Source organism: Colletotrichum destructivum, chromosome 6, assembly GCF_034447905.1.
Source record: "Colletotrichum destructivum chromosome 6, complete sequence".
NCBI classification, from domain to species: domain Eukaryota; kingdom Fungi; phylum Ascomycota; class Sordariomycetes; order Glomerellales; family Glomerellaceae; genus Colletotrichum; species Colletotrichum destructivum.
This window is the reverse complement of record NC_085901.1, coordinates 2,929,782-2,952,848: the sequence shown is the minus strand read 5'-3', so window position 1 is coordinate 2,952,848 and position 23,067 is coordinate 2,929,782. Positions and strand designations below refer to the sequence as shown.

The 23,067-nt window shown below is 54.5% G+C and overlaps 6 protein-coding genes across 6 annotated transcripts; 4 read left to right on the top strand and 2 right to left on the bottom strand.

Annotated features, from left to right (window-relative positions):
• Positions 1–71: 71 nt before the first annotated feature.
• Positions 72–3,335, top strand: CDEST_10091 (uncharacterized protein; the record flags this gene model as incomplete). Its single annotated transcript, XM_062926249.1, has 6 exons — positions 72–170; positions 267–1,368; positions 1,450–1,454; positions 1,579–2,177; positions 2,490–2,590; positions 2,862–3,335. 2 exons carry the CDS (start codon positions 72–74, stop codon positions 462–464), a joined length of 297 nt encoding a protein of 98 aa, XP_062782300.1. The 3' UTR covers positions 465–1,368; positions 1,450–1,454; positions 1,579–2,177; positions 2,490–2,590; positions 2,862–3,335.
• A 227-nt stretch (positions 3,336–3,562) lies between these two features.
• Positions 3,563–5,940, top strand: CDEST_10090 (Putative myc-type, basic helix-loop-helix (bHLH) domain-containing protein). Its single transcript, XM_062926248.1, has one exon. The coding sequence runs from the start codon at positions 3,754–3,756 to the stop codon at positions 5,380–5,382; it is 1,629 nt and encodes a 542-aa protein (XP_062782299.1). The 5' UTR covers positions 3,563–3,753; the 3' UTR covers positions 5,383–5,940.
• A 186-nt stretch (positions 5,941–6,126) lies between these two features.
• CDEST_10089 (Putative nitrogen permease regulator 3) lies at positions 6,127–9,025 on the bottom strand. Its single transcript, XM_062926247.1, has 3 exons — positions 7,849–9,025; positions 7,405–7,801; positions 6,127–7,350 (listed from the first exon to the last, which is right to left on the bottom strand). Exons 1-3 carry the CDS (start codon positions 8,672–8,674, stop codon positions 6,375–6,377), a joined length of 2,199 nt encoding a protein of 732 aa, XP_062782298.1. The 5' UTR covers positions 8,675–9,025; the 3' UTR covers positions 6,127–6,374.
• A 1,616-nt stretch (positions 9,026–10,641) lies between these two features.
• Positions 10,642–12,760, top strand: CDEST_10088 (Putative protein kinase-like domain superfamily). Its single transcript, XM_062926246.1, has 2 exons — positions 10,642–11,819; positions 11,894–12,760. Exons 1-2 carry the CDS (start codon positions 11,076–11,078, stop codon positions 12,413–12,415), a joined length of 1,266 nt encoding a protein of 421 aa, XP_062782297.1. The 5' UTR covers positions 10,642–11,075; the 3' UTR covers positions 12,416–12,760.
• Positions 12,761–13,870: 1,110 nt separating this feature from the next.
• Positions 13,871–14,450, bottom strand: CDEST_10087 (uncharacterized protein; the record flags this gene model as incomplete). The annotated part of the gene is made up of 2 exons (XM_062926245.1): positions 13,871–14,026; positions 14,106–14,450. 2 exons carry the CDS (start codon positions 14,448–14,450, stop codon positions 13,871–13,873), a joined length of 501 nt encoding a protein of 166 aa, XP_062782296.1.
• Positions 14,451–17,840: 3,390 nt separating this feature from the next.
• CDEST_10086 (Putative Zinc finger C2H2-type) lies at positions 17,841–22,950 on the top strand (the record flags this gene model as incomplete). The annotated part of the gene is made up of 4 exons (XM_062926244.1): positions 17,841–19,417; positions 19,490–19,585; positions 19,662–20,486; positions 20,534–22,950. Exons 1-4 carry the CDS (start codon positions 19,225–19,227, stop codon positions 22,948–22,950), a joined length of 3,531 nt encoding a protein of 1,176 aa, XP_062782295.1. The 5' UTR covers positions 17,841–19,224.
• Between the last annotated feature and the right edge of the window lie 117 nt (positions 22,951–23,067).

Sequence of the window (23,067 nt, the reverse complement as noted above, 5' to 3'; positions counted from 1 at the left end):
TGATGTGGTGTTTATTGGTAGAACGCGGCCTTCCTTTGTATAAATGCTAGCGTGTTTCCCTCTCCTATGGAATGGGAAAAGAGAAGAAAAGTGAAGATAGAAGGACAGAAGCGAAACCAAAAACAACAGAACGAGTCCATGCTGATTTGGAAGCGACTGTTGAAGAAGAGGTATGTGCATGTGGCCCTTTGGAGTCGGGAGACCATCTAAGGGGACGAAGAAAAATAACAATAAGGACAAGAATCTAACATGAAATGACATAATAGAAACAACAACGTCCCGACAACTATTACTACCTACTTCCTGATCCGATGCATCAGAAATCCACGTGTACTTGGACTCCCCGACGCACAGCTCGCCAAGACTACATAGAAGAGAAACGCACCCCCGGATTCCACCGTCGCCAACTGCAACCCAGACGCTGGGTTAGAATTGCAAGACCAGGCCGAAGGGAAGGCACATAGCCGGGAACAACGCGCTTGCATCTGTATCAGCAGCAAACAATTGTGGCTGTGATTTTCCAGCCCAAACAAATCTTGCACACAGCTTGCGCAAGCTGTCCAAAAAGACCCAAGCCCGCCAGCTCCGAAACCCCCGCCCTGCTCTCGATCCGCCTCTTGGTACTGCCACTCCGGCCATTTCAGCAACCCAAGTTGTCTGCCTGCTCCGCGACTATCTCCATTGCCCAGGTCGTCCGGACCACAGCAACATCTGCGAGACAGAACAGGCAAATCCCTCGTTGGTGACTCACTCCACGTCCCCTTCCTCCGTTGGCCAACTAGGTACCTGCCCACCTATCTACCTACCTACCTATTTACCTTTCCACCGGGTGCTTTGCTCCAGCCATCGGCAGGCCGAAACTCAATTTGGCGCTTGCCTTGCTCGACTCGCAGCCGCTGGACATTAACGGCGCAACCTCCCCCGACGGCCACCTCATTGCCATACGTCGCTTTCTTTTTTACATCCCCTTATCATCTCTTCCTTCCTGTTTATTTTCACCTACCCGAGCTGAGAGATCCCCTGCACGCTGCTCTCCCCTCTAACCCTCGAGTGCGCCCGCAGTGACAGCAGCCCCAGAGACAATCGTGGAAAGTCGCACAAACAAAGAACGATCGGCAGGGATCGCGGCGCACTGCAAATCTGAGCCGGCTTCCGACCCCGATCTTAGCCTAGCCACCATCCATCTCCAGTTTCTCTCATCAACACTTACCCAGACCGCATTTCCCGCGGAGGAACCCTTTCGTCTCCAAAGCTCCACTGCCCCAACAGGCGGCGCTCCTTCCATTGTACCACACGCTCGGGAAGTTTCGAACTGCTACGCTCAGAGTGTTCAACCCTTGCTCCAGAAGCAAACACATCGCCATTAAGGTTAGTGGATTACTAACTCCCCATTACTCTCTTCCTGCCTCCCGCGGCTCAGTCTTACGCAACCGCCTCTTCCGCCACCAGTTCTTGTACGGACATAGCGGCCTGGCTCTTTTCCCTCTCACACCAACCCCCCCCCCCCCCCCCCCCCCCCTTCTTTTCCCTTGCTTCTACCACTTGCGCGACGCATCTGATATCTGACTGGTGCAAAAGAAAGCCGTCAGCCCAACTTGGTTGCACGTTCCGCTTTGGTGTCCGCGCATCACATAACGCTACACTGTCTCGTCCCCAAGTCCCGAGTACATTCCTTGACGTCAGCAAGTCCAGAAAATCGAGGTACTAGAGCCCCGAAGGTCGACAGCAACTGAGTCGAACGACTGTTAGTCCCCGACCCGTCCGAACCGGCGACAAGTACTCCGCCCTATCCGTCTCGCACACTTCTCATAACCACATACTGCTGTTCTCTCTCTTGCCCGCCGCCTCTTACCACCTTTGCCTCAGTCTATTATCCTGCCTCTTGGTAGCTTGTCAGAGAGGAAGCGGCAGTCGAAAAAGCACAGTAGCAATAGCAGTATCAAGACCACACACACCGCCGCCTTAGACCCCTCATAGGCCCCCTCCTCCCACCGACACCAGGAAGAGTTGCCCTCCTCCTCCTCTTTCTCCTTCTCGTCCACCACCGCCGGTTTTCACTTTCTGCGCAACGTCAAGCGTCAGACGCAGGCCAAGCCAAAGCATTCTCGTCACAACTCAAAAGGAACAACAGCCGCCGTGCACCTACATCATTACCCACCACTCATCCTCTCAAATCCGTAAGTCAGCTTCTTTGGTTTTTGCGTCGCGTCGCTTCATCCCTCTCCTCTCCGCTCTTCTTCTGGCCCATGCCCTCATCCACCCCAGCCCGGAGACTTGTCATGCCCTAAGCACACCCGACAATACGTTAAAGTCCTGGACCCCAAGTCGTCTTGTTGCATCCTAGCAAGCCCTCCACTCCAAACCCCTTCATGGCCCCTTGTTTCTAAGCCTGGAACCTGCATCGCCCACACAGGCTTGCCCTCTCATTCCACATTCTAGAGATAGTATCCGGACGATGTGCTAGTCCTAACCCTTTTACTCCCTTGCAGCATAGCAGAGAACAACCCCCCTCTCGTTTTCAATCTACGTACTCGTCAAGTTACACTGGACGGAAGGCGTTTGTCACTGTCCACCTATTCTTCCCCCAAAGGTACATTCTACGTTCTAGCAGCCCACAAGCTCTTCCTCTCTCTTCCACCTCCGCAGGCAACTGTGTACCCCATTTTCCCACCCCCAGTCCCCATCTCCCCCCCCCATACGAGGTACCTTGGTCACCCTCGCCCCTCCATCCCCCTCGTCTCCCTCGGCGTTGGTGTCCCGCATGGGCTACCTTAGCTCTTGTGCATCGTGCATTTAACGAATACTCGACACCACACACGTCTGTCCGTAAAACACGAAGTACCAAACTAATTATTCGCCAGCCAGCCAGCCCAGTCCAGCCCAGCCTCGGGGCTGCTCCTCTTGCACCGCACCACCACTTCCACTTCCTCTTACTCACATTACGACCCCCCGGCTCCCCGACACCGCATTTCCATCCCGTCGCAGCAAAACGAGCCAACTCCTCTCCCTCTTCCATCTCGCTCCAAAACCCGACGAACACTATTATTCTTTTCTCATCTGCCTTGTTCCAATAGCACCAGACAGCTATCACCCACCCTTGGACATATTGTGCGACAGCCGGACAGAGCCGTCCTCTCCCTCAACTCTCTTCCACCCTCGCATCGCTCCGACTCCAAGGCCGCCTTACTTGCCTAGGACGCCACCCCCCTCCCCCCCGCACCTGACTGCACTGCATTGAATGGCCGTGTAACAACGGTTCTGTTTGCTGTCAGCCAACACCGCATAGTCTCGTCCATTCTCTCTGACACAACCTCTATCTCTGCCTCTCTCGCTCGGTGAGTCAGTCCTGCCTCGGCCTCGTTCCCTTGTCTGCATTTTCGCTCTCTTGCCTCGGTGGCGCTCGGAGCTGTCTGTAACAGTGTGGAGAAGATCCGCAAGACCAACCACCAGTTCGTGTGTGCGACGAAAGGGAATCGTCGCGCGCGCTGCACGTTACGGCGCAACTCTGATCTGCGCAACATTGCTACCATGTAGGTCGCATCGCTAACTCGCAACTCCCCAGAACTACACCCTCGAGGTCGTCCTTGTCCGAATACTTCTCAATCGTCGCAGCTTCGTCTTGGGGTCGAAATCTCACCCGAAAGAAGCGGTGTGAGCAACAAATACCAGGTCTGCGAAGGCTCTCGAGAATCGCGGAACCACATCCTACCTCTACCGCATCCCTTACCCAACTCTGTACGAGTAGTACACACAATGGCACAACACGGTTTCGGCCAGTTTAACGGCGCCCACGGTGGCGGCGGGAGCATCGATCCCAATGACCTGGCCATGGGCGGAAACTATGGATCATCCTACTCAAACAACTACAACTCGAACTCAAACTCTGCGAACAACCCAAACGGCTTCTCCAGTGGTTCCGCCCTCTTCGGCGACGACGAGCTCCTCGATGGTCTGGGAAGCCCGACTGAGGCCCAGCCCGGCATGCATGGTCATGGCCAAGACTTTGCCGGCGGGATGTCGGACATGGGCATGGGCTTTAACCAGACCATTTACGGTTCTCACCACGGCCTGGACCAAAACCACATCAATGGCTATTCTAACACTCCGGACGGCGATCCAATCCAGAGCCCATTCGTTCACAGTTTCAACAACTCGCAGTTCGGGCAGATGCACCACCGCCAGGCGCTCGGCACCTCGCTTCAATCTCCCATATCCTATTCCGGCTCACCTTTGGCTGGTTCGGAGCTGACTGGTGATGCTGCTGACGCCAACTACCTCAACGCTAAAAACCGAGCTAGGATGGCTCAGGCGATGCAACGGAAGAGCTCCTCAACCAATACCCGCAGCCCCATGACTCCCAAGTCGGCAATGCACTCCGTGCCCATGGCGACACAGGAGTCTTCCGGCTTCGGCGCTCAGTCTATCCGGACCCAAGGTATCCACGAGAAGTCACCCTCTGGAGGCCAATGGATACAGACCCCTGCGGGCAGCATGGCAGCGTCGTATGGCTCCGGTTTCTCGTCGCCTATCCAGCCCGGGCTTGCTCAGCTCAACGAAGTTATGATGAAGGGTGGCACTTCGATGCCTGCAAAGCTTGGTGTCCAGCCTGGCGGCGCAGTTTCGTCCCAGGAGATGAAGCGAAAGCGGCGCAGAGAGTCCCACAACCTAGTCGAGCGACGTCGACGAGACAACATCAATGAGAGAATCCAGGACCTTAGCCGACTGGTGCCTGCGCATCGCTTGGAGGATGAGAAGATCCGTAAGATGATCCAGAACGGTACCCCTCTGTCGCCTACGCTGTCCGGCATTTCGAACCCTTCCCAAGCCACCTCCGGTCTCGCCGGTCCAGGCGCGCGCCGCGCAGCTGGCGCAACAGGCAACATCACGACCGGCCTCCCTATCGAGGACAAGGACAAGGGACCTAATAAGGGAGATATTCTCAACGGCGCTGTCAGCTGGACAAGAGACCTGATGTGGATGCTTCACTTGAAGCTTCAGCAGCAGGAAGAGCTGATGAACGCCATTGCGGAACTCGGCGGCCATTTTCCATTCGAGCTGACCGAGGATGAGAAGCGCATGCAAACCGAGCTGATGGAAGCCATCTCCAAGAACGACACAATGGGCTACACGCGCACGAGCGGGTCCGGCCTCAGAGTACCCCATCACACTGACTTCCGCGGCGAACCCCTCAACGGTTCAGGCAGCTCGGCCGAGGCTGTCTCTGTCAGCCCGGGTGACAACAACAACCGCAATGGTACGGGTCTGACCAATGACCTCGGAGCCGGCAACGAGTTCTGGAACGACCCTGATGACGATGACAGCGGCCCAGCATCACTCAACTTCAAGGAAGAGGACGAGTTCGGCATGGATCTGACACAATAGGACTGTGTCGTCCATGGCAGCTTTCCTCCATTATGGAAGTGATGCTAGCACCACCGCGGCCATGTCTCAGCAGGGAGGGGCAGCCATTCATATCCTACTCCCCCATAATCACCTACCCGTTTCTTTGCATCAGCGCAGGCCTTCTTCCTTTTCTTGCATCCATCTGGTCGTTGAGGGGGTTCGAGGATTTCGGTTGGGAACGGCGTTGTGGGGGACACCTACCTGGCGGCTGGAGGCTTGCAACTGGGCAGCGAAGCATATCGTGGAGGAAAGGAAATGATTTGTGTTTTGATTTTCATGGGGTTCTTGCTTGGGTCTCAATTCTGGTTTCTTCTGGGTTTCCTTATCGAGCATTCATCTATCGGCAGACGTGATACCTCTGGTGGGATCGGATAGGCATTTACACTGGCTTTTTCTTCATCTTCTTTCGCCTTTCACCTTATGTATCGAGAGCGATGTCGCAGGTTATTATCTCCGCTGGACAGGTGGTCCCTATTGCAGTTTGTTTATCCGTTTTATGGAATTGCTTTCCATCTTTGGCTTCTATCTATCTTAATGCTCTCCTGCGCCTTCGTGCGTCCAAATCATATTCTGTTCAGATCAAGTTGGTTCTTATATACCCGTACTTACCCTGCATCCCACTGATCATCCATCCCCTTTCGTGAATCCGTTTCGCCTCAGCAAAACATAGCGCTGTGGTTGCCCCCCTCCCCTTTCACGCACATACAATGATGCCCCCCCACCTTTTCTCCGAAGTGCCCCATATCTCCTTGGGCTATTCCATATCAAGATGACAGTGGTCCTATATCTTGGTGATGGATTAAACGTTGAAATTTCATTTCTCCTCGGAGCGGTATTCTACGACAGCGATTACCATGACCCCGCGGAGCACGACACAGGAAGTTGTGTCCCAGACATGTTTTTCAATCGTTGCCCTTTGAGAAGCACGACTGTGGCCTCTTCCCCACGGGAGACAACACCAAGCGACATACCTACCAGTGTCTTACGCAGATAAGATGCTCACTCATCGCCGTCAGCAGATTCCACGCGTCCTTGCGCTTCATTTCCTCCTGCAATGCTATTCTCTCGAGTGCCGTCTGCCCGTTGAAGTACTTCCAAAAGGTCTGCCATGCCTTGGCGACCTTGGGGTCTTTACCAAGCCGCGTACCGATGGCCGCAAGGTAAAGCGACTCTTTTCCGGTTGCCTTCTTGGCGTCCACAATGATGCACGGCGATATGCGCGCCAGGTGTGGTGCGTTGTTGGTTGACGGGTGATCCGTCGCGGCAGGCGGCACCTTGCGCGCATGCGCCGTCGCCTTCTCGGCCGCCTCGCGCTGTGTCTTCTCCGCGATGCGCTCGAGGCGCGCCTTCTCTGCTGCCTGTTCGATCTGCGTCGGCACATGCGCGGCTATGCCGCCATTGCCAGCGCTGCTGCTGCTCGCGCCCATGCCGCCGCCATTGCCATCATCAGCCTCGGAGTGTTCGCCAACTGGTTCAGTACCCATACTGCCCAGGGTGTTGTTGCTGGTGCCGAGGGACGACGTGTCATCAGCCTTGCGTAACTCGTCGCTTTCGATCTTGTGCTCGACTTCGTAGATGATTTCGGGCCAGACAACCACGTAGGCAAATGTGCACAGTTGCGTTACCCAGGCGCCGCGCATGAGCCAGGCAAGCATGGCGAGGTACGTCGGACGGTGGGCCTTGCTTGGGCAGAAGTGCTTGTACGGTCGCGGGGCGTATGATAGCTCGGCGAGGAAGTTGGTGAGCGGTGGCGCCAAGGGAAATGTCTTTTGCCACTCGAGGCTTGCCTTGGGCAGGTTCCGCGTGTCGCAGTTTGGCGACATGATGTAAACGTCGCGTGCGTGAAGAGGAGGTATGGCAATGGCACGGCGCCAGAATATGAAGTGCTGGGCGTATTTGCGGACCTGGCTTAGCGTCAAGACGTTGCTCTGACCGACTTGACAGAATCTAACCCAATTAGCGAATACCCCAGATAGAAGAAGAAGACAGAGTGGCGCGTACGACTGCGTTGGCTTTGATAGCCGGGCAAACTCAACCATGGCGACGGTGCTAGGATCCGGATCGGCCTGCAGCTCGGCGATGATCTTCTTCTCGTCGCCCATCAACAACAACGCAAAATTGCGATCGAGAAACCCAGGCTCGTCGATGGTGTCTTCACCAATGAAAGAGTTGGCCGTCGTCAGCCACAGACCCCTCTGCTCCGTCTGCCCGTAGTTATGCAGGTCCGTGATGTAAAACGGCACGGGGATCTGAACGGACGGGGTTATGGGCCCAGCAGCCGTGTCAAGCTGCAGAGCAGCAATCTTGTTTTGAGAGACGGCCTCATAGATGTCCTGAACCGAAGCTGCGAGAGAGGACGTGGCTAAAATCTCGTTCCATAGTGAGCTCATCTTGCGTTCTACCTTCATGTCAGTACAGCAAAAAGCGATCCGAAGTCCGACTTACTGTCCTCTCGGCCCTTGTCTTTCAAGGCCGATATGCGCTTCGACTCCTTCCATACAAACTCGCTGTGCTGCTGGCAGTATTTGTAGGCCTTGTTGACCTTCTTGATGATGTTCAGATACAGGGTAGCAATAAGTTCCTTGGCCTCGTGCTTCTTCGGGTTCATGATGAAGACCAGGTTGAACATCGTCATGGAGGCACGCTTATCGTCAGCCTCGTCTTGTTGAGTGGTTTCTTCCTCTTTCGAATCGATTTGCGACGCATCAGCGCCATTAGGCGTATTTTCATTGTCCTCGTTTGGATCAAAATCGACCAACACGGCCGACTCTTCTGTGCGGACGGATTTGGCTCTTTCCGTTTTGCCCTTCTTCTTCTTTTTCTTCTTCTTCCACGTCCCGCTCTCGGGGACGTGTATAGGATAAGATACACAGTACAATGGATCCAGAGATAGCTGGAAGAGCTTCTTGTGATAGGCCCTTCCCGGCGTCAGAATGCTGGCGAGGTCCTTTGTAGGAAAGCCTGCCACATGTTCCCAAGGCACAATTTGCGTGCCATCCTCCGTGACCAGGTGGTCGTCTCCGACCGTCCATTGCTGGAGGTCATCACCGTTGTTATCGGCATCCAGCGATCCAGGTTGGTTCAGACGCTCCAGCAAGATGTCGTCATATTCGGCTGACCCGTCGGATGGCTCGTGATTTTTCGACTGGGCGTTGGGCGGTAAGACATGTGGCGGGTAGTGAAAGACGAAGTTAGGGCCATCACGGGATCTGTTGATGACCAGTGCCACGGCCAGGAAGTTGGACGGGCTCGGGAGCACGGGCGGCGCCATCTCGGGAGCGATAAGAGATGGTCACAAACGTAAGGGCGCACATGCATGTATGGGCGTGAACGGATCCGGTCTGTTAATGTTATTCTGCTAACATTGCCATTCCCCAACGGTCATGGCTAGGTCCTGGCTGTGTCAAAGGCAAGGGAGCAATAAGTAGAGTGAGAAGCGGCGCTGGGCCAGGTAGACAGGCCGGCGCTCAACGTTCTCCGATGTTGAAGTTGGGCGTGGTGTGGAAAAGGCGGATATCGGGTTCTCTGCTCGGTCAATGGGATGAAATAGGCTGCCGACTTGACTTAGTGTGATGTCTGAGGAGGTGCGGAGTAGGACGGTAGTGGTCTGCCTGGTTAGTCAAGCAGGAGGGTAATGGATCTGAGAATGGCATTTGAGACGAGGAGGAGCGTGGCCAATGGGCGTAAAGCCACCTAAGGTCTAGCGGAGGGCTGTCAAGGCGGTGGAGCACAACGTGGTCCGAGCACAGCTAGCAGCAGTGGAGGTTTGAGGCTCTCAGACCAAATCTACATACGTACAGTACGAAGTGTCTAGGTGTCTGTGGCGTACAGGCTCTCCCACTGCGGTATTGCGGGACTTAGGCATGCAGTCACATGCCTTTGGAGTTGGGGGAAACCCGCTACCTACCTAGGCAGTAGGTAAAGAATCCTTGTGTGTTAGAGGTACTGGTAAGACATAGCATTCGACTTCACCTAGAGGCTGGGGCTGGGCTTTGATTAGACTGCATGGAATGAGAGACACGACAAGTCGGTGAGAACCTCCCAATCCCCAACTTTTATCGATTTATCGAGGTGGCCGATATTTACGACGTGGAGATGCAACAAATGGGCGGGTCTCACGGAAACGATCCGAGAGACGCGCTGAGTGCGCACTCCTACCTAGGCATGCATATTCAAGGCTAAACCTTCCATTTCAGCGCTGCGCTGGATAGCGTTGGCGTACTGAGTAAGTCGTTCGCGTTCGCAGCGAAAATTGAAAGCAATTTGTTCCTGTTTTTTCGTATCGATCTTTCCTCGGGAAGGGAAGAGGGGAACGTCTCGGCAGACAATAGAGAAGAAGGGGAGGGAGCACCACAGTACCAAAACCACACTGGCCAGCCCTGACGACGACGACGAAACTCCAGCGTAGAAGCTTCGAATAAGGCGCGTGTTTTGCTGGGTGGGCATGGAAGGAAAGGCTCAGTGACCGGAGGAGATCAGATGGGAATTGGGGCCATCCAGGCCAGGCCGTTTGTGGCTTGTCAGACGGCATGCGCCGGCAGCTGCAAGGCCCTGAGAGGTGGTATCCAAGTGACTCCTCTTTATAGGTGACGACGGGGAGCGAAGGGGATGCGGTTTTATTGGCGGATGAGAGGCAACAATGACGGTGGAAGGCTATCGAGGCAGGCAGAGGCGTGCCACGCTTACTGCCCACAGTGAACTTGCTGGCTGCTTCTATCTCGAAGTATCAACTCCCTAAACTTTACCTACCTGCTGTAGAGTTACAGCATACAGAGTAGGTACAGAGTAAATGTGTTGGGAAGTGTCACAGAGACCCCCAATCTCGCCCCCGCTCGACCACGACCCTTACTGCGGCAAACCCGTCAGTGGATCCGTACCTACCTAGGCAATCAGCAGAATGGTGGTTGGTGGCTTGCTCTGCACCTTCACATGCTCTCTGTTTCCTTCTCGCTCTGACTCTCTGACCCCCTTCCTGCCTTTTCTTGCCCCGATTTGTTGACCGACGACAAAAGAAGAATAGCCACGACGCAATCTCTCCTCAGCGACGATCTCGCTTTAGCGACCACCATACCATACTGTGCCTAGCCGACGACACCTTTTTATTACAATTTTCGGCTCCGCACGAGCGAAGGAAAAGGTCTCGTGCCCCTCTCTCGTAAACAAAAAGCCAAAGCGACTGGGGTCGGTCAGAAGCATGACAGAGGGATGATAACGGCGGCACTGAGGGAAAGAAGAAGGAGAAGAACAAATAAATAGAAACATACCCGACGACTCTCTACTTCCGCGACACTTTTCGAATATCAACCGTTCAATCCCCACCCACCCACACCCTCCCGCCATCACTGCTTCCTCTCTTTCATTCTTTCTCTCCCACCAAGCACCCTGGCCTTTTGCGTCGCACGACCTCGTCACCGCCCACCCCTCCCTCGAATACCATCTGCCGCTCTCGCTCTCCCTTCATCTTCTACCCCTTAACATTCCCAACCCGCGTTTAACCCCTTTCCACGACAACCCAGAGTCGCACGACATATTCGACTAAAGAACCCCGTCGCCGTCGTTCTCAACATTCACCGGGGCAATTTCCATCTTACAATTGGCCTCTCGGTATTGTCCCTGCCCTCTCGACATAGCAGCACGTGCCCTTCCCCTGCTCAGTCCCCTTCGGTCAAATCATGACCCAAGGTGCAAACAACGGCCACCTTAACGGGTTGGCGTTGCCCCACGTCCGAATACTTCCCCTTTCCTACGACAGCGAAGATTCCCAGCAATCAGCGACTCGTCTAATCCTGACTGTTCGACCAGACTGGGCTTCCGACGACTCCAACATCGAATTTATTCGCTTCACCGACGGCATCACCAATACCTTGCTAAAGGCGATCAACAAGCGGAAGGGCTGGTCCAAGGAGGATATAGATAGGGAGGCTATCCTCCTTCGAGCATACGGCAATGGAACCGCTGTCCTCATCGACCGCGAGCGCGAGGCCCAGAACCACGAGCTTCTCATGAAGTACGGACTGGCTCCCGAGCTTCTTGCCCGCTTCCAGAATGGCATGATCTATCGCTTCATTAAGGGCAGCGTAACATCCCCCGAGGATCTGAGGAAGCCCGCTATCTACAGGGCTGTCGCTAGTAGATTGGCCCAGTGGCATGCGACCGTGCCCTGCATTACGCACCCGACGTCAGCGAACAGCCATGTCGACGAGAACGGTGCCAACGGTCACCAAGACCCAGATGCCATCATCGAGAACGCTGCACCTGGCAAGCCAGTGCCGAACCTGTGGACCGTAATGCAGAAGTGGATACTGGCGCTGCCTATCAACACTCAAGTCCAAAGGGAGAGACAAGAGAAACTCCAGAGGGAGCTGGAGTATATCGTGAAGGAGTTCAGTCAACGACCCGGCCTTGGTGCCGATGGTGTAAGTGACACTTGCCTGAAACCTGTTAAGATAACACTGGATGCTGATGGATTGCTCCCTCCCTCCCTCAACAGCTCGTCTTTGCCCACTGCGACCTCTTGAGCGGAAACGTGATTGTGCTGCCGAGCAGCCTGCCTGCGAAGGGCAGTAAGAAGGAAGCCACAGTGACGTTCATCGACTATGAGTACGCTACGCCCTCACCGGCAGCATTCGACATCGCCAATCACTTTGCTGAGTGGGGTGGTTTCGACTGCGACTACAACGTGTTGCCCACCAAGTCCCAACGCCGAGAGTTCATTGAGGAATACGTCCGCTCATACTTCAGGTGTTCCCAAGGTAATCCGGGAGTTGATATTGAGGCGGAGACCCGGAAACTCAACGACGAGGTTGACCTGTTCCGTGGCGTGCCGGGTTTCTACTGGGGCATCTGGGCGCTGATCCAAGCCGTCATCTCGGAGATTGACTTTGACTATGCCTCGTATGCGGAGACGCGTCTGTCTGAGTACTGGGCATGGAAAGAGGAGAAGGAAGGCGACCGGGCGGCGGCCGGCAAAGAGATGCCCCTGCGCGAGAGACGATGGGAACAAATGGAATAACGCGACGAGGAGGTAATGTGACCAGACTCATCAGGTTTCTGCCATCGACGCAGGTCTTGACGACAGTACCCAGCTGAAAGCACACAAACAACATGATAAAAGACAAGCTAAGACAAAAAAACACGCCGCAGAAGTTTGGCAAGGGTTTCTGTATATAAACTTCAACTGCGAAACAGAAATGGATCGGCGGGAGCGAAGCATAATATCGACACGGGCCGGCGTCATTCAACATGAGCTCGACGAAGGCCAGGAAAGAGCTCCGGGGCGTTTCGGGCGGGTTCCTTAGATGGGGTTTCATTGCATGCAATATTAACATTATAATTACTGTGATGAGGGAGAAATCGAAAACCGTCACCGAGAAGTGGGGATGCTCATGGCCGACAGACCCAACTGACAAGGCGATGCTTTGCGCTCAATCTAACATGCTTTACGCGAAGGAAGTTCACGAGAAACTATGGTGGCTTATACCTGTTGCGTACTTGTAGGGCGTAGTACCGAACAGGTGAGGAGGGGTTTTGGGATGGGTTCCAAGACTACAGATTTGACCCGAATGAGGATCAGGTGCTGATTCGTCTAACAGTAGCTCCACCCTCTTAGCCAAGAATCGATCCCCTTTTTCAGCCTGCCTGCCAAGATAAGTTGAGGTGAGGTGAGCCAAGGCCCATGGCGCGGCACACGGTCGTGGTTTCGGCTCTCCTCCCCCCCTTCGAGTTGGGGGCGCTGCGCTGTGATCCTGTGGACCTTGTGCGTCTTTTGTCAAGTGTTTGTTTGTTTGCTCCATCAGCCAATACACCCGCGAGTCAAGCTATTAGCAAAGGCAGTGGTAGGAGATGTGCGCAAAAAGAGAAGACAGTTTGGCGTTAGCGTTGTGAATATACATGTGTGCATTCGTAACCTCTTATCATGTGTTAGGATATGAGAAAGTATCGCCCGTCTTGCAGTTACAGCAGCCATTACTTGTCCATCCTCACTTCGTTTTCCCTCTCATGTCGACCGTTTTCAGCCTCTGCACTGACCCATCACCCCAACGGCATTCGGTCAGGAGGGGGAGGGATGAGGGGTAGTCGTCTGGTTCAGCCATGCTCTTTTCTGCCCTTTGGTTATCTTTGTGCTGCCGGGACAGAGGTACATTGGAGTACGGGGGAGCTGAGCATGCTGAGGTTCAAAACCTCACAAAACCCCCCACACTTTTATTCAGCTGCACCGTTGGCGGTGCACCCTGCTTGACCTAGTTGAAGCAACATCAAGGGTATGTCCCCTTTGGATAGACCATCGCAGCAATGGCATTCGGGTGACTCCTCAACCAGAGCAGAGCAGCGCCGGCGGCAATACGGAGCCTTGATGGAATTGAGACTTTTAAAACCCTGGGTTGAGCGAGGCAGCCGACTGCCCACGTGTTAACTAGAGTGAAAGCAGGCGGTCCACATAGACGAGGGACTCAACAAACCAGGAAGCCTAGGAACAGAGCAACGATTCCAGTTGTTCCATCCCATTCATCAGCACGTTGCAGAGGGTTTTCGTTTCGGATGCATGAGTTACTGAACCAACCATGCTGCTCCAGGCGGGGGTCGCCGGTGACGGGACCCCGATGCGCCGTACGAAATCAGCTGGCTGGTCTCATGGAGGCTGTACGAGGTTAGTCGGATGAGACTTGCTCGGCGTTCGACTTGGCATCCGACCTGTGAAGTACAATCTGCTCACGAGTAACAAGGCCGATTGACCGAGAAGATGGTGTCTTGTTCGATACCAGATCCAAGGATCGGGATGCTGGGAACCGGGACCAGGACGAATGGGCCTGCAACGAGGATGAACCCTCACCTAACCGAACCGGATGGGGAGGGCAGCAAAAGGTCTGAGGGCTACACTGGTCGGTGCGGGTGTCGATTCGAGGGTGTGTGTGTGTGAGTGGGTGGGTGGATGTCAGCCAGGCAAAAAACACACTGTAGAAACGCCAACGTTTGGTGCAGAAAGGATGGATGGCTATGTGAATTTCTGCCCACCCCCTGTTCTCATTCTTCAACCTCCACGATGACATCCTTACCTCGAGAAGCTTCTGACTATTTGGCAGAACATTGCTGATGTCACATGGCGATCGGGCTTACGTGCGACGCCGTCATAGTCGACCTGTCGGTGCTGTAACACTCATGAGCACGCATACCAGGTCGTCAGGGTGTATCCATGGCAGTGCAACTAATTCATGTCGCGGGCGTTTGATTGTTGTCGAACTCTCGTTGCTTTCGCCATCGATGGGGTCTTCCTGATGTTTTGTGGACCCTATGAAAGCCCTCCTTTCCCCAAACGCAGCTGCGGTCGACTTAACCCGTAGCATCGGATCACTTGTCCTGTAGAGTGGCCCTTCGGACGAAAGTTTTTTTAATGTTCTTTTGGTACCTCGATGGTGCTGGATGGCTCGAGACAACAGATGCGAACTGGTGGTTGTCCTGTATGTGGGGAATTCAGAACGTGTGGCCAAGACAGTGTCGGGGACGAGAGACAGATAAATAGAGAGGCAGAAAGAAATGTCCAAATACCGTCGGTCATGTGCTCTTTTTCGTGTCTCGGTTAGTAAGTAGGTTATTTACGTCCCCCCATCGTTCGAGGCCGTGGGTTTGTGAACCGCGAAAGGGGTGATCGGAAGGGCATGAGGAGGGCATCGCCTTAATCATGGGGGATGGCTCGAACTTTCGCAACTGCATGCCTTGTCTGGCCCCAGCGACCCCATTCGCCATGCGACGTTCAACGCAGGCATCACGCCGCTTTAACGGGAGCTTGTTCCCGACTTGGGAGCTGCAAGCTGTAGCTGTTGCTCCCAGCCATCTGCAGGTTGTAATGGCGACTCGGCACATGCTTGTTTCTGCCGGGACTGGCCCCAGCATCGTACCACGGACTCTGTAGCCCACGTGGAGTCTTGGTCCGTGTGGGTGTGGGTATATCGGTCATGGGGTTGGCGCGTCCGTGGTGGGAATTTCCCAAGGGGAAAGGGCAATAAAACAAGATGAAAGTCGAGAAGGGGGGAAGCCAGTAGTCAGGTGTGTGGTTGCGTAGGGCCGTGGGCAGGCGAGCAAGGCGGAAATGTCGCAATCTTTCGCCCACGGAAGGATTCCCCTGCCCTTGCGTGATGCTTCGAAAACCGCCCCAGACCTGGAAGAGAACCGGCGTTGCGAGCTGGACACATCAAGCCCACGCAGCGTGACAATAGAGCACGGCCAAGTCCAGTCGTCCGTGCTTGAACTGTGCTTCCCAAGCGCCAACACACGATGAGAAAAAATGGCCAGTCGAAGGGGCGGTGGATTCCATTATGTTGCCAATGCAGCTGATAGACGTCAAGAGCCGAGCGAGGAGCAGACAGTCTCTCTCGAGGCAAGGCCGGAGGTAACACAGAGTAACACAGACAGGACGGGTGCTAACGGGCAGATTGCGAGGCCAAGCAAGCGTCCGTTTGGTCTCGTCTCATGTCTTGTTCCTTTTAGCTTTTGTTTGACTTGGGGGGGCGGCCAGCGGTCGGCGGTCGGAGAGGCGCAAGCGACCCCACATCGACGTTAAACGTTCCCTTGTTTGTTTCTCCACGACTTTCACTCGTCCATCCTCCGACATGTAAGTACGATGTACTTGTAGTATGTATTCGTATAGAGTATACGTTGTAGAGCATCGTAAACGCTTCTTTCGCGGTGCCTCCACCTCGAAGACGGGAAATAAAGCGGTGCCTGTAGAAGACGAGGCCCTGCAAGGAAGCCCTGCCTACGCGTGATGAGGGCGATAGCTGAGGAACCACAAGATGCGTGCTGAAGGGGCTGGAGCCAGGCCAGTCGTGGCCGATAGAGCGTTTCTAACCCCCCTTCCTCAGGACCCAACTGCCATAGATCCTCTTTGTTACCCGTTCTGCACCCACAGTCTGCAGTGGGCCGATTCTTCGTGCCGAAACACTCATCATGGAGGAGCTGAATACCTCACTGCAGTCACGGCATCGGCATGCAGCGTAGATACAGCCTCCTCCGTCGCGCTTGGGAGCCAACCGGCCAAGCAAGTGGCTAATGTAACCAAGTAGGGGAGTCGCTGGGATGGACCGGGGGCGTGGAATACCTACAGGATACATCCAAGACCCGTGCGAATTAGAGGGTGGTCCGGTCCCAAGGCGGGCGTAACGGTATCAAGACGGGCGAGGTAGGGCCGACGGGGAGCTGATAAGAAGCGCAAGGCGTGCTAGGCCAACTTCTGTCACGTTGTCTCCGTGTCGTCGCACTGCCTGCGAGACTTGGAAACGGCCATCGCGGAGTCGTCGAAACGCTTCACAAGCGAACAAGCTCCAGGCTCGAGTTTCGCAGGTCAATGAGTGAAGGAAAGAACGGTTGACGAGCTAGTCGGGAGATGGCGGACGACGAGCGTCAGTCTGGCTGTTCCGCCGCGGATCGGATGCGCGGGCGCGGCGAGGATACTTCAGGACCCTTGAATATATCGGTCGGATGACGGCCGAGCTCTCCCACAGGGCGCCGACCATGTTTGAGAGAGGTGAGGCCTTTTTAGTTATTCGCACTTTACCATTCGATAAGCAGACTTGGGACTGCCGTGTTAGTTCCTGGTTCCGTGTGAATATGAAAGGAACAGGAACCCGAAAATGACGCCTGCGGCAGGCAACAGAACGAAGGGCGAGGGAGGGCAATATTAGGAAGTTACGAAGCCCACGATACCGATGTGTCGCTAGACCCCCAGACAAGGTTAGGGTTCTCTCTTGGCGAATCAACAATCTCGCGACACACAGTAGTGCTCGAAAGCCGAAGGGGACAAGTAAATATTGGGAGAGAAAGCAATGCTGTGAGACACATCAGGTGTTGGTGAGATAGACGACAGCTTGTGAACTACGTAAGGCAACCTGCTATCTGTGGCTCAGTTAGCACCACCTATGCACCGTGTAGACGGCAAAAACCTGTATGAAAGTGACAAGAGGCGGGTGGGTTGGCGGCCGAATGTAACAAAAATTCAACCTCTCAGCGGAGCCAGACCCGGGGTGTGCCCGAAGTTTCCATGGAGATGACTGGCAGATGGAATAATGCGACTACCTAGGATAGGTAGTCTGTTCACGCAAATCGACTACGAGAGGAGGCTTGGAGCACCCACCTCATGATCTGGGTGACGGGCATCATGAATATCTAGATAAGTACAGATAGGTACATTAGAAAATAGAAAGGACTTGGGAGAATACAGGTGGAGACTAGCCAGGAGAAGGGAGGGGATCAGGACGAGGGGCGGATGAGGAGTCTAATGTACCCGTATTATGTACCTTGCTCCTTTCCTCACTTGTTGGTAATCCATCTCCGTACCTGCCTTGCCTTGCCTTGCCTTGCTATGCCTTGCCTGCGGGCAGCGGATACTTCTGAGGACCTAATCCATCCAATGCTTGCGCGGGCAAGTGCAACCTTTCCAGATCCCGGCCGGACCTGTCGCCGCTATGTGAGTGCCATCAGTCCGTCAGCCGTCCCCAACTCTCACTCACCTCACACCTCCTCCCATCTTACAATTACACTCCAACCTCGTTCGCACGTCTTTCGTCTGTGAAATCCATCCAGTCTTTCTCGTCAGGTCCCCATTCTCCAAATCAACACACCCCTCCCCTTACAGCTAGCTACAAGTTTAAAACCCAGTTCGTCCCCCTCTCCCACCTCCCAGTTGTATGTACATAGAAGGTAGGTACCGGATCCTCTTTGCCTCATCCCCCCTCGTCACCACACTCCACCTTGACCTTGTCGCCGTTGCGGGCTCTCTCTCAGTAGTGTATCTCTTGGCTCTCCATCGAGCACCGTATCTAATCGACGTCGTTGGCCACACGCCCCACTTCCCCAAATCAACCCTGGCTTGGTATTAAGGTAATAAGAAGAGCTTCCACCCCGATCAGGGAGGGGACCAGCAGTGCGTTCGAGGGACGGTGCTTTCACTCGCTATCCTTTCCAATATTACCGAAAAAGAAGAACGATAAGAAAAAGAAGGAGGAGAAAAGAAACAAAATCCTCAACTATCATCACCACCCACTTACCTTCGTCCTATGTCATAATTTGCCTTCTAGTGGTTATCTGATTTTGCCTCTTCTTCGGCCGCGTGCCTCTGGCCCCGGTTCTAAGAAACAAAATCAAAAAAAGAGACGGGATAGCAACGTGCCTGGCAGAAAGGCTCAAGCCCAAGCTCGATTCGGAAAACAAGACCGACATACTAGATTTGGAACTGGAACAGAAACTTCGACGGAGCAGGTCCGGCCCAACACGCAATCTGTACCAGTCTCATTCGATCCTGACGAGACACTCCTTGTGTGGAAGAGGCAAAAGGCGGCAAAAAAAACCAAACCGAAGCGCAAATCTTCCTCTAACTCGCCAAACAGAGGAGGACCTGCATAATCCAGCCAGAAAACAAACAAGGGGATATCAAAATCCAGATACGCATCTGACGTTAGGAAAGCGATGAGCCCGGTCGTTTGGTGTACAGCCCAGTCCGACTTTCCACAACGACCACGGCACTACCAGCAAAAGCAAAAACAAAAACAGCAACAACCCCGTTCCAGCAACTAATGGCATCTGCAGTACGTGTGCACCCAGAGGCCTTCTGAGAAGCAACATGGTACCGCCGCCGCCACTAGCTTCCTTCTGATGCATACAAGACGAAGCGAGGTGTAGACAAGTGATTCTTCCAAGAGTAGGAAACACCATTCATGTCGATCTGTCCCGCTTCCTATACGTGCTGTCTACCTACGGATTCGACCAACTCTCAAAGTGTCGTCGTCGTCATCGTCGTCGGCTGGAGGAGGACGCCCTCGAGGCCCGGGAGGAATGGCGGCCGACCCTCACAACCTCCCCAATCCGGGCCTCGACAGCGCCATCCGCCAACTTCTCGACCAGCAGGCCGATATCCAGGCCCGGCTGGCCGCCTTGCTACCTACAAAGTATGGACCCAATGTCAAGCTGGAGCTCAACATGCTCCGCCATAAACTGCGAGGTTTGCAGGCCTACTCCGAAGTGCATCGTAAGCCCACCCACCTGTTTGGTTTTGACGCTCGCCACTGCCTGGTTCTGACCATTTTGCCTTCTTCTCTAGGTCTTTCTTCCAATGCCCCTATCATCTCCGAGCTTGAGGAGGCCAGGTCATTGCAATACCGGTGCGAGTGCATCGAGACTGCGTTCCTAGAGCAAGGTGAGTTGCTTTTACGACACCAAACTTGTCGTTTGAAGCACGAAGCCTCCTGAAAAATGCCTAATTTCGTATCCAGGTTTTGACTTATCAGACCCCAGAATGGTAGATGCCCTTAAGCGGTCGCTGTACGACGAAGCACCGGCAGGATACGCAGCCTGGTTGGATCGAAATCTTACTAGCTACGATCCCGTTGTACGCGGATGGAAAATGAGAGAAAGCCTGTCACCGTCATCTCGGTCCACATCGTCATTCAAATGCTGGGACGAGCGTTGCATACATTACATCTACGGCTTCTACAACAAGGACGACCGAGACAGCCATTCACGCGAGCACACTGTTCACGCCCATCGTGACTCGGGCTTGTCTGTTGGCAATACCCCTCCGCTCCCCTTTCCAGACCACACGACAGCCCGACCGTGGGTTTCCGATGTTGGAAAGCAGCCCCGAGCGCTTCAGCTCCCGAAACCGTCCATCGGTGCACAACTGGCTCCGTTAGTGACAGCAAGTCAGTCCAGGGACCGCCGTGATACTTTACAGTCCTACACCATGGCATCGGAACATTCTGGCCCTGGGCGAGGCTCTGTCGATTCCGAGGTCGATCCTTTGCTCCCCCCTCTTAAGCGTAGTAGAGTTGGCCAGTCTCGACTCCAGTCCATTGGCGAGCTGAGGTTGCTTCAGGACTCGGGGCCTTGTTTGCGCTGCATTGCAACAAGGCAGCCAGTAAGATCAACGATCTCTAGCAGTGATCGTCGTCAAGCAACTAACCATCGATGGCAGTGCGACTCTAACGAGCTGTGTCACTACTGTGCAGACCGCCCCCTTAGTCCAGGCAGTGATTTTTGGAAAGCAATCGGTTGTCATCGCGGCCCTCTCGATGTTTTATCCGACGTCATGCTTCCGAGTGAGTTTTTCTCATGCTCTCAGAGAAACGCATGCCTAGGCTGACAGGTGCAATAGCGCCAGTGTCTCCCATACAGACCCAGACTCCGATCACATCACCGCTCACTCAGCGGAGAAGCATGAACGAGCATCTGGAAAACCACTGCCGCATATCACCGGACATCCTCCATGCTGTCAAGTCGAACCTTGACTTTGATGACGGCTTTTGGTGGACAGAAGGGCTGATGAACCTGCCACTGGCTAACCCCATACTTCCAAACTACTCTAGGGAAGCGATCGAGCGACCACCACCGATTCTGAGTATACTCACAGCGAGTTGGAACGGAGGGGCAACTGCATACAACTTTCTCCATCTTTTAAAGACGAGTGGCTTGATTACACCAACACGAGAGATGGAAGAGACGGCATACCCAGTGCTGTATCGAGCGAAAGTTCTCCTGCGGGAGGTCATATTTTGGGATCTCGAACAACCGGAACCCTCAATCTATCTGGACGGCGGCCCGCCGCACCGGTCCCCCTTCACCGACGAGATAGACCAAGAAGCGCATCGTCGGCTGGTCTACAGCTGTATGGCACAATTTCTCCAGGCATTCGAGAGCGCAACTGTCAGAAAGGGACCACAGGACCCGAAAAGCTGGCTCGCTGTGTTCATCGCGTTGTGCATTTTCAGCATTGTCCGCACAATCATGGTGGACATGACGTCGTGCCTACACAGACGCCAATCATCTCAGACACCACCGACCTGGAGCGGAACAAGCAGCGTACACGCCATGCACAGCGTCTACAAGCTCTTGGTGACGATCTTCGCTACTTCTGGGCCAATGCTGCTCGACGAGCAACCATTCGACCTAGATGAACGGGGCAGGACTGCAATGGAATCCTTGAATGCGATTGTACGAAGGGATGTTTGGATCCAGCATGGTTTTGCGTCCTCGAAGGATTTCCTGATGCACCTTGGAGATGGTGAAATGGAAGGCACAGTCACGTTCAACGGCTTTCTGAGACAGAGGATTCCTCTGCAGACAGGTATAGTCGGTCTACCGTCCATTGTCAAACTTGGCGGAGAACCAAGGCATGCCATGTATGATCCCCGGGCTTTGGGCGATCCTTGGATCCCGCACCCGGCCCCTCTGTCGGAACGAGATCCTTTTGGGACGTCGGGAGGCCCCGAATTCCTCACATCTCCCCAGGGGTTAGACTCTTTAGGTCGCAGGCACACGGTTGGGGAGAGCCCAACGTTCCCTCGAGGACCAATGCGGCCCCTGGAATCCCCGCTGACAGGCAGTAGAGGGCGGCCTACGTACCAGCGGCCGCCATTACGTCGGGTCTACTGCATCAAATGTAACGAGTATCCAGAAGGATTCAGGGGCGAGCACGAGCTACGAAGGCATACCGACGCCAAACATGCCTCCCTAGTCAGGCGCTGGGTGTGCACCGAGCCAGACAGCCATAGCCCGACCCTTCCACAACCCGTCATTTCGTTATCGAAATGCAAAGCATGCGTGACGCAGAAACGGTACGGAGCGTATTACAATGCGGCGGCACATCTCCGGAGGGCACACTTCAACCCACATAGGGGTGGAAAGGCCAGCGGTGACTGGCCACCCATGACTATCCTGAAGGACTGGATGAAAGAGGTGCGGCAATCTGTCGACATCCAGGATCAAGACGATTCAAGTGGAGGGGAAGACGTTGACTACAAACCGCCACCGGAATACTTAACTCAGGCGCCGCCCCCGCCCCCGCCTCCGCCGCCACCATTGGCGGCGGTCCGTTCTCCCACTTTTGGATCAACAATTCTTGCAGCAGCGCCGCCAAAAATTCCCTTGACGATCGCTCCCGCGGAGCCGATGAGTTTGTCCCAGATGAACAGCCCGTCGAACAAAACACTAGATAACCGCACGCGTTGCCCTCACCCAGACTGCGGTCGGGTATTCAAGGACCTAGCGGCACACATGCTCACACATCAAGAAGAACGGCCAGAGAAGTGTCCCATAGAAACGTGCGAGTACCACACCAAGGGGTTCGCGCGGAAGTACGACAAGAACAGGCACGCCTTGACACATTATAAGGGAACAATGGTTTGTCCCTTTTGCCCAGGGGTGGGAACTGCATATGAGAAGGCATTCAATCGAGCAGACGTCTTCAAACGCCACCTTACGTCGGTTCACAACGTGGAACAGACGCCACCCAACAGCCGGAAGCTCATCATCGGCGGATCTGGCAACATCCACAGCGACGGGGCCAAGTGCTCCATCTGCCAAGGCTACTTTGGGACGGCTCAAGAGTTCTACGAGCATCTCGACGACTGCGTTCTCAATGTCATCGTACCAACGTCGGCGAAAACACACAGAGATGCATCCGCGTTGCCCTCGACGTCAGGTTTAGAAGAGAGGGACCGACTCGGCGAGGAGAACGCAAAACCCAGGTCACCTATGGGCGAGAAGATGGACATGAACCTATAGTGATGCGTTTGAAGTTGGGGATCTGTACCTCGAGATGATTGTCTTTATTCATGTGCCATGTGAAGGATGGCTATCTTTCCGAATACCCCCGGTGTTTTCAACTTTGCATCATATTTT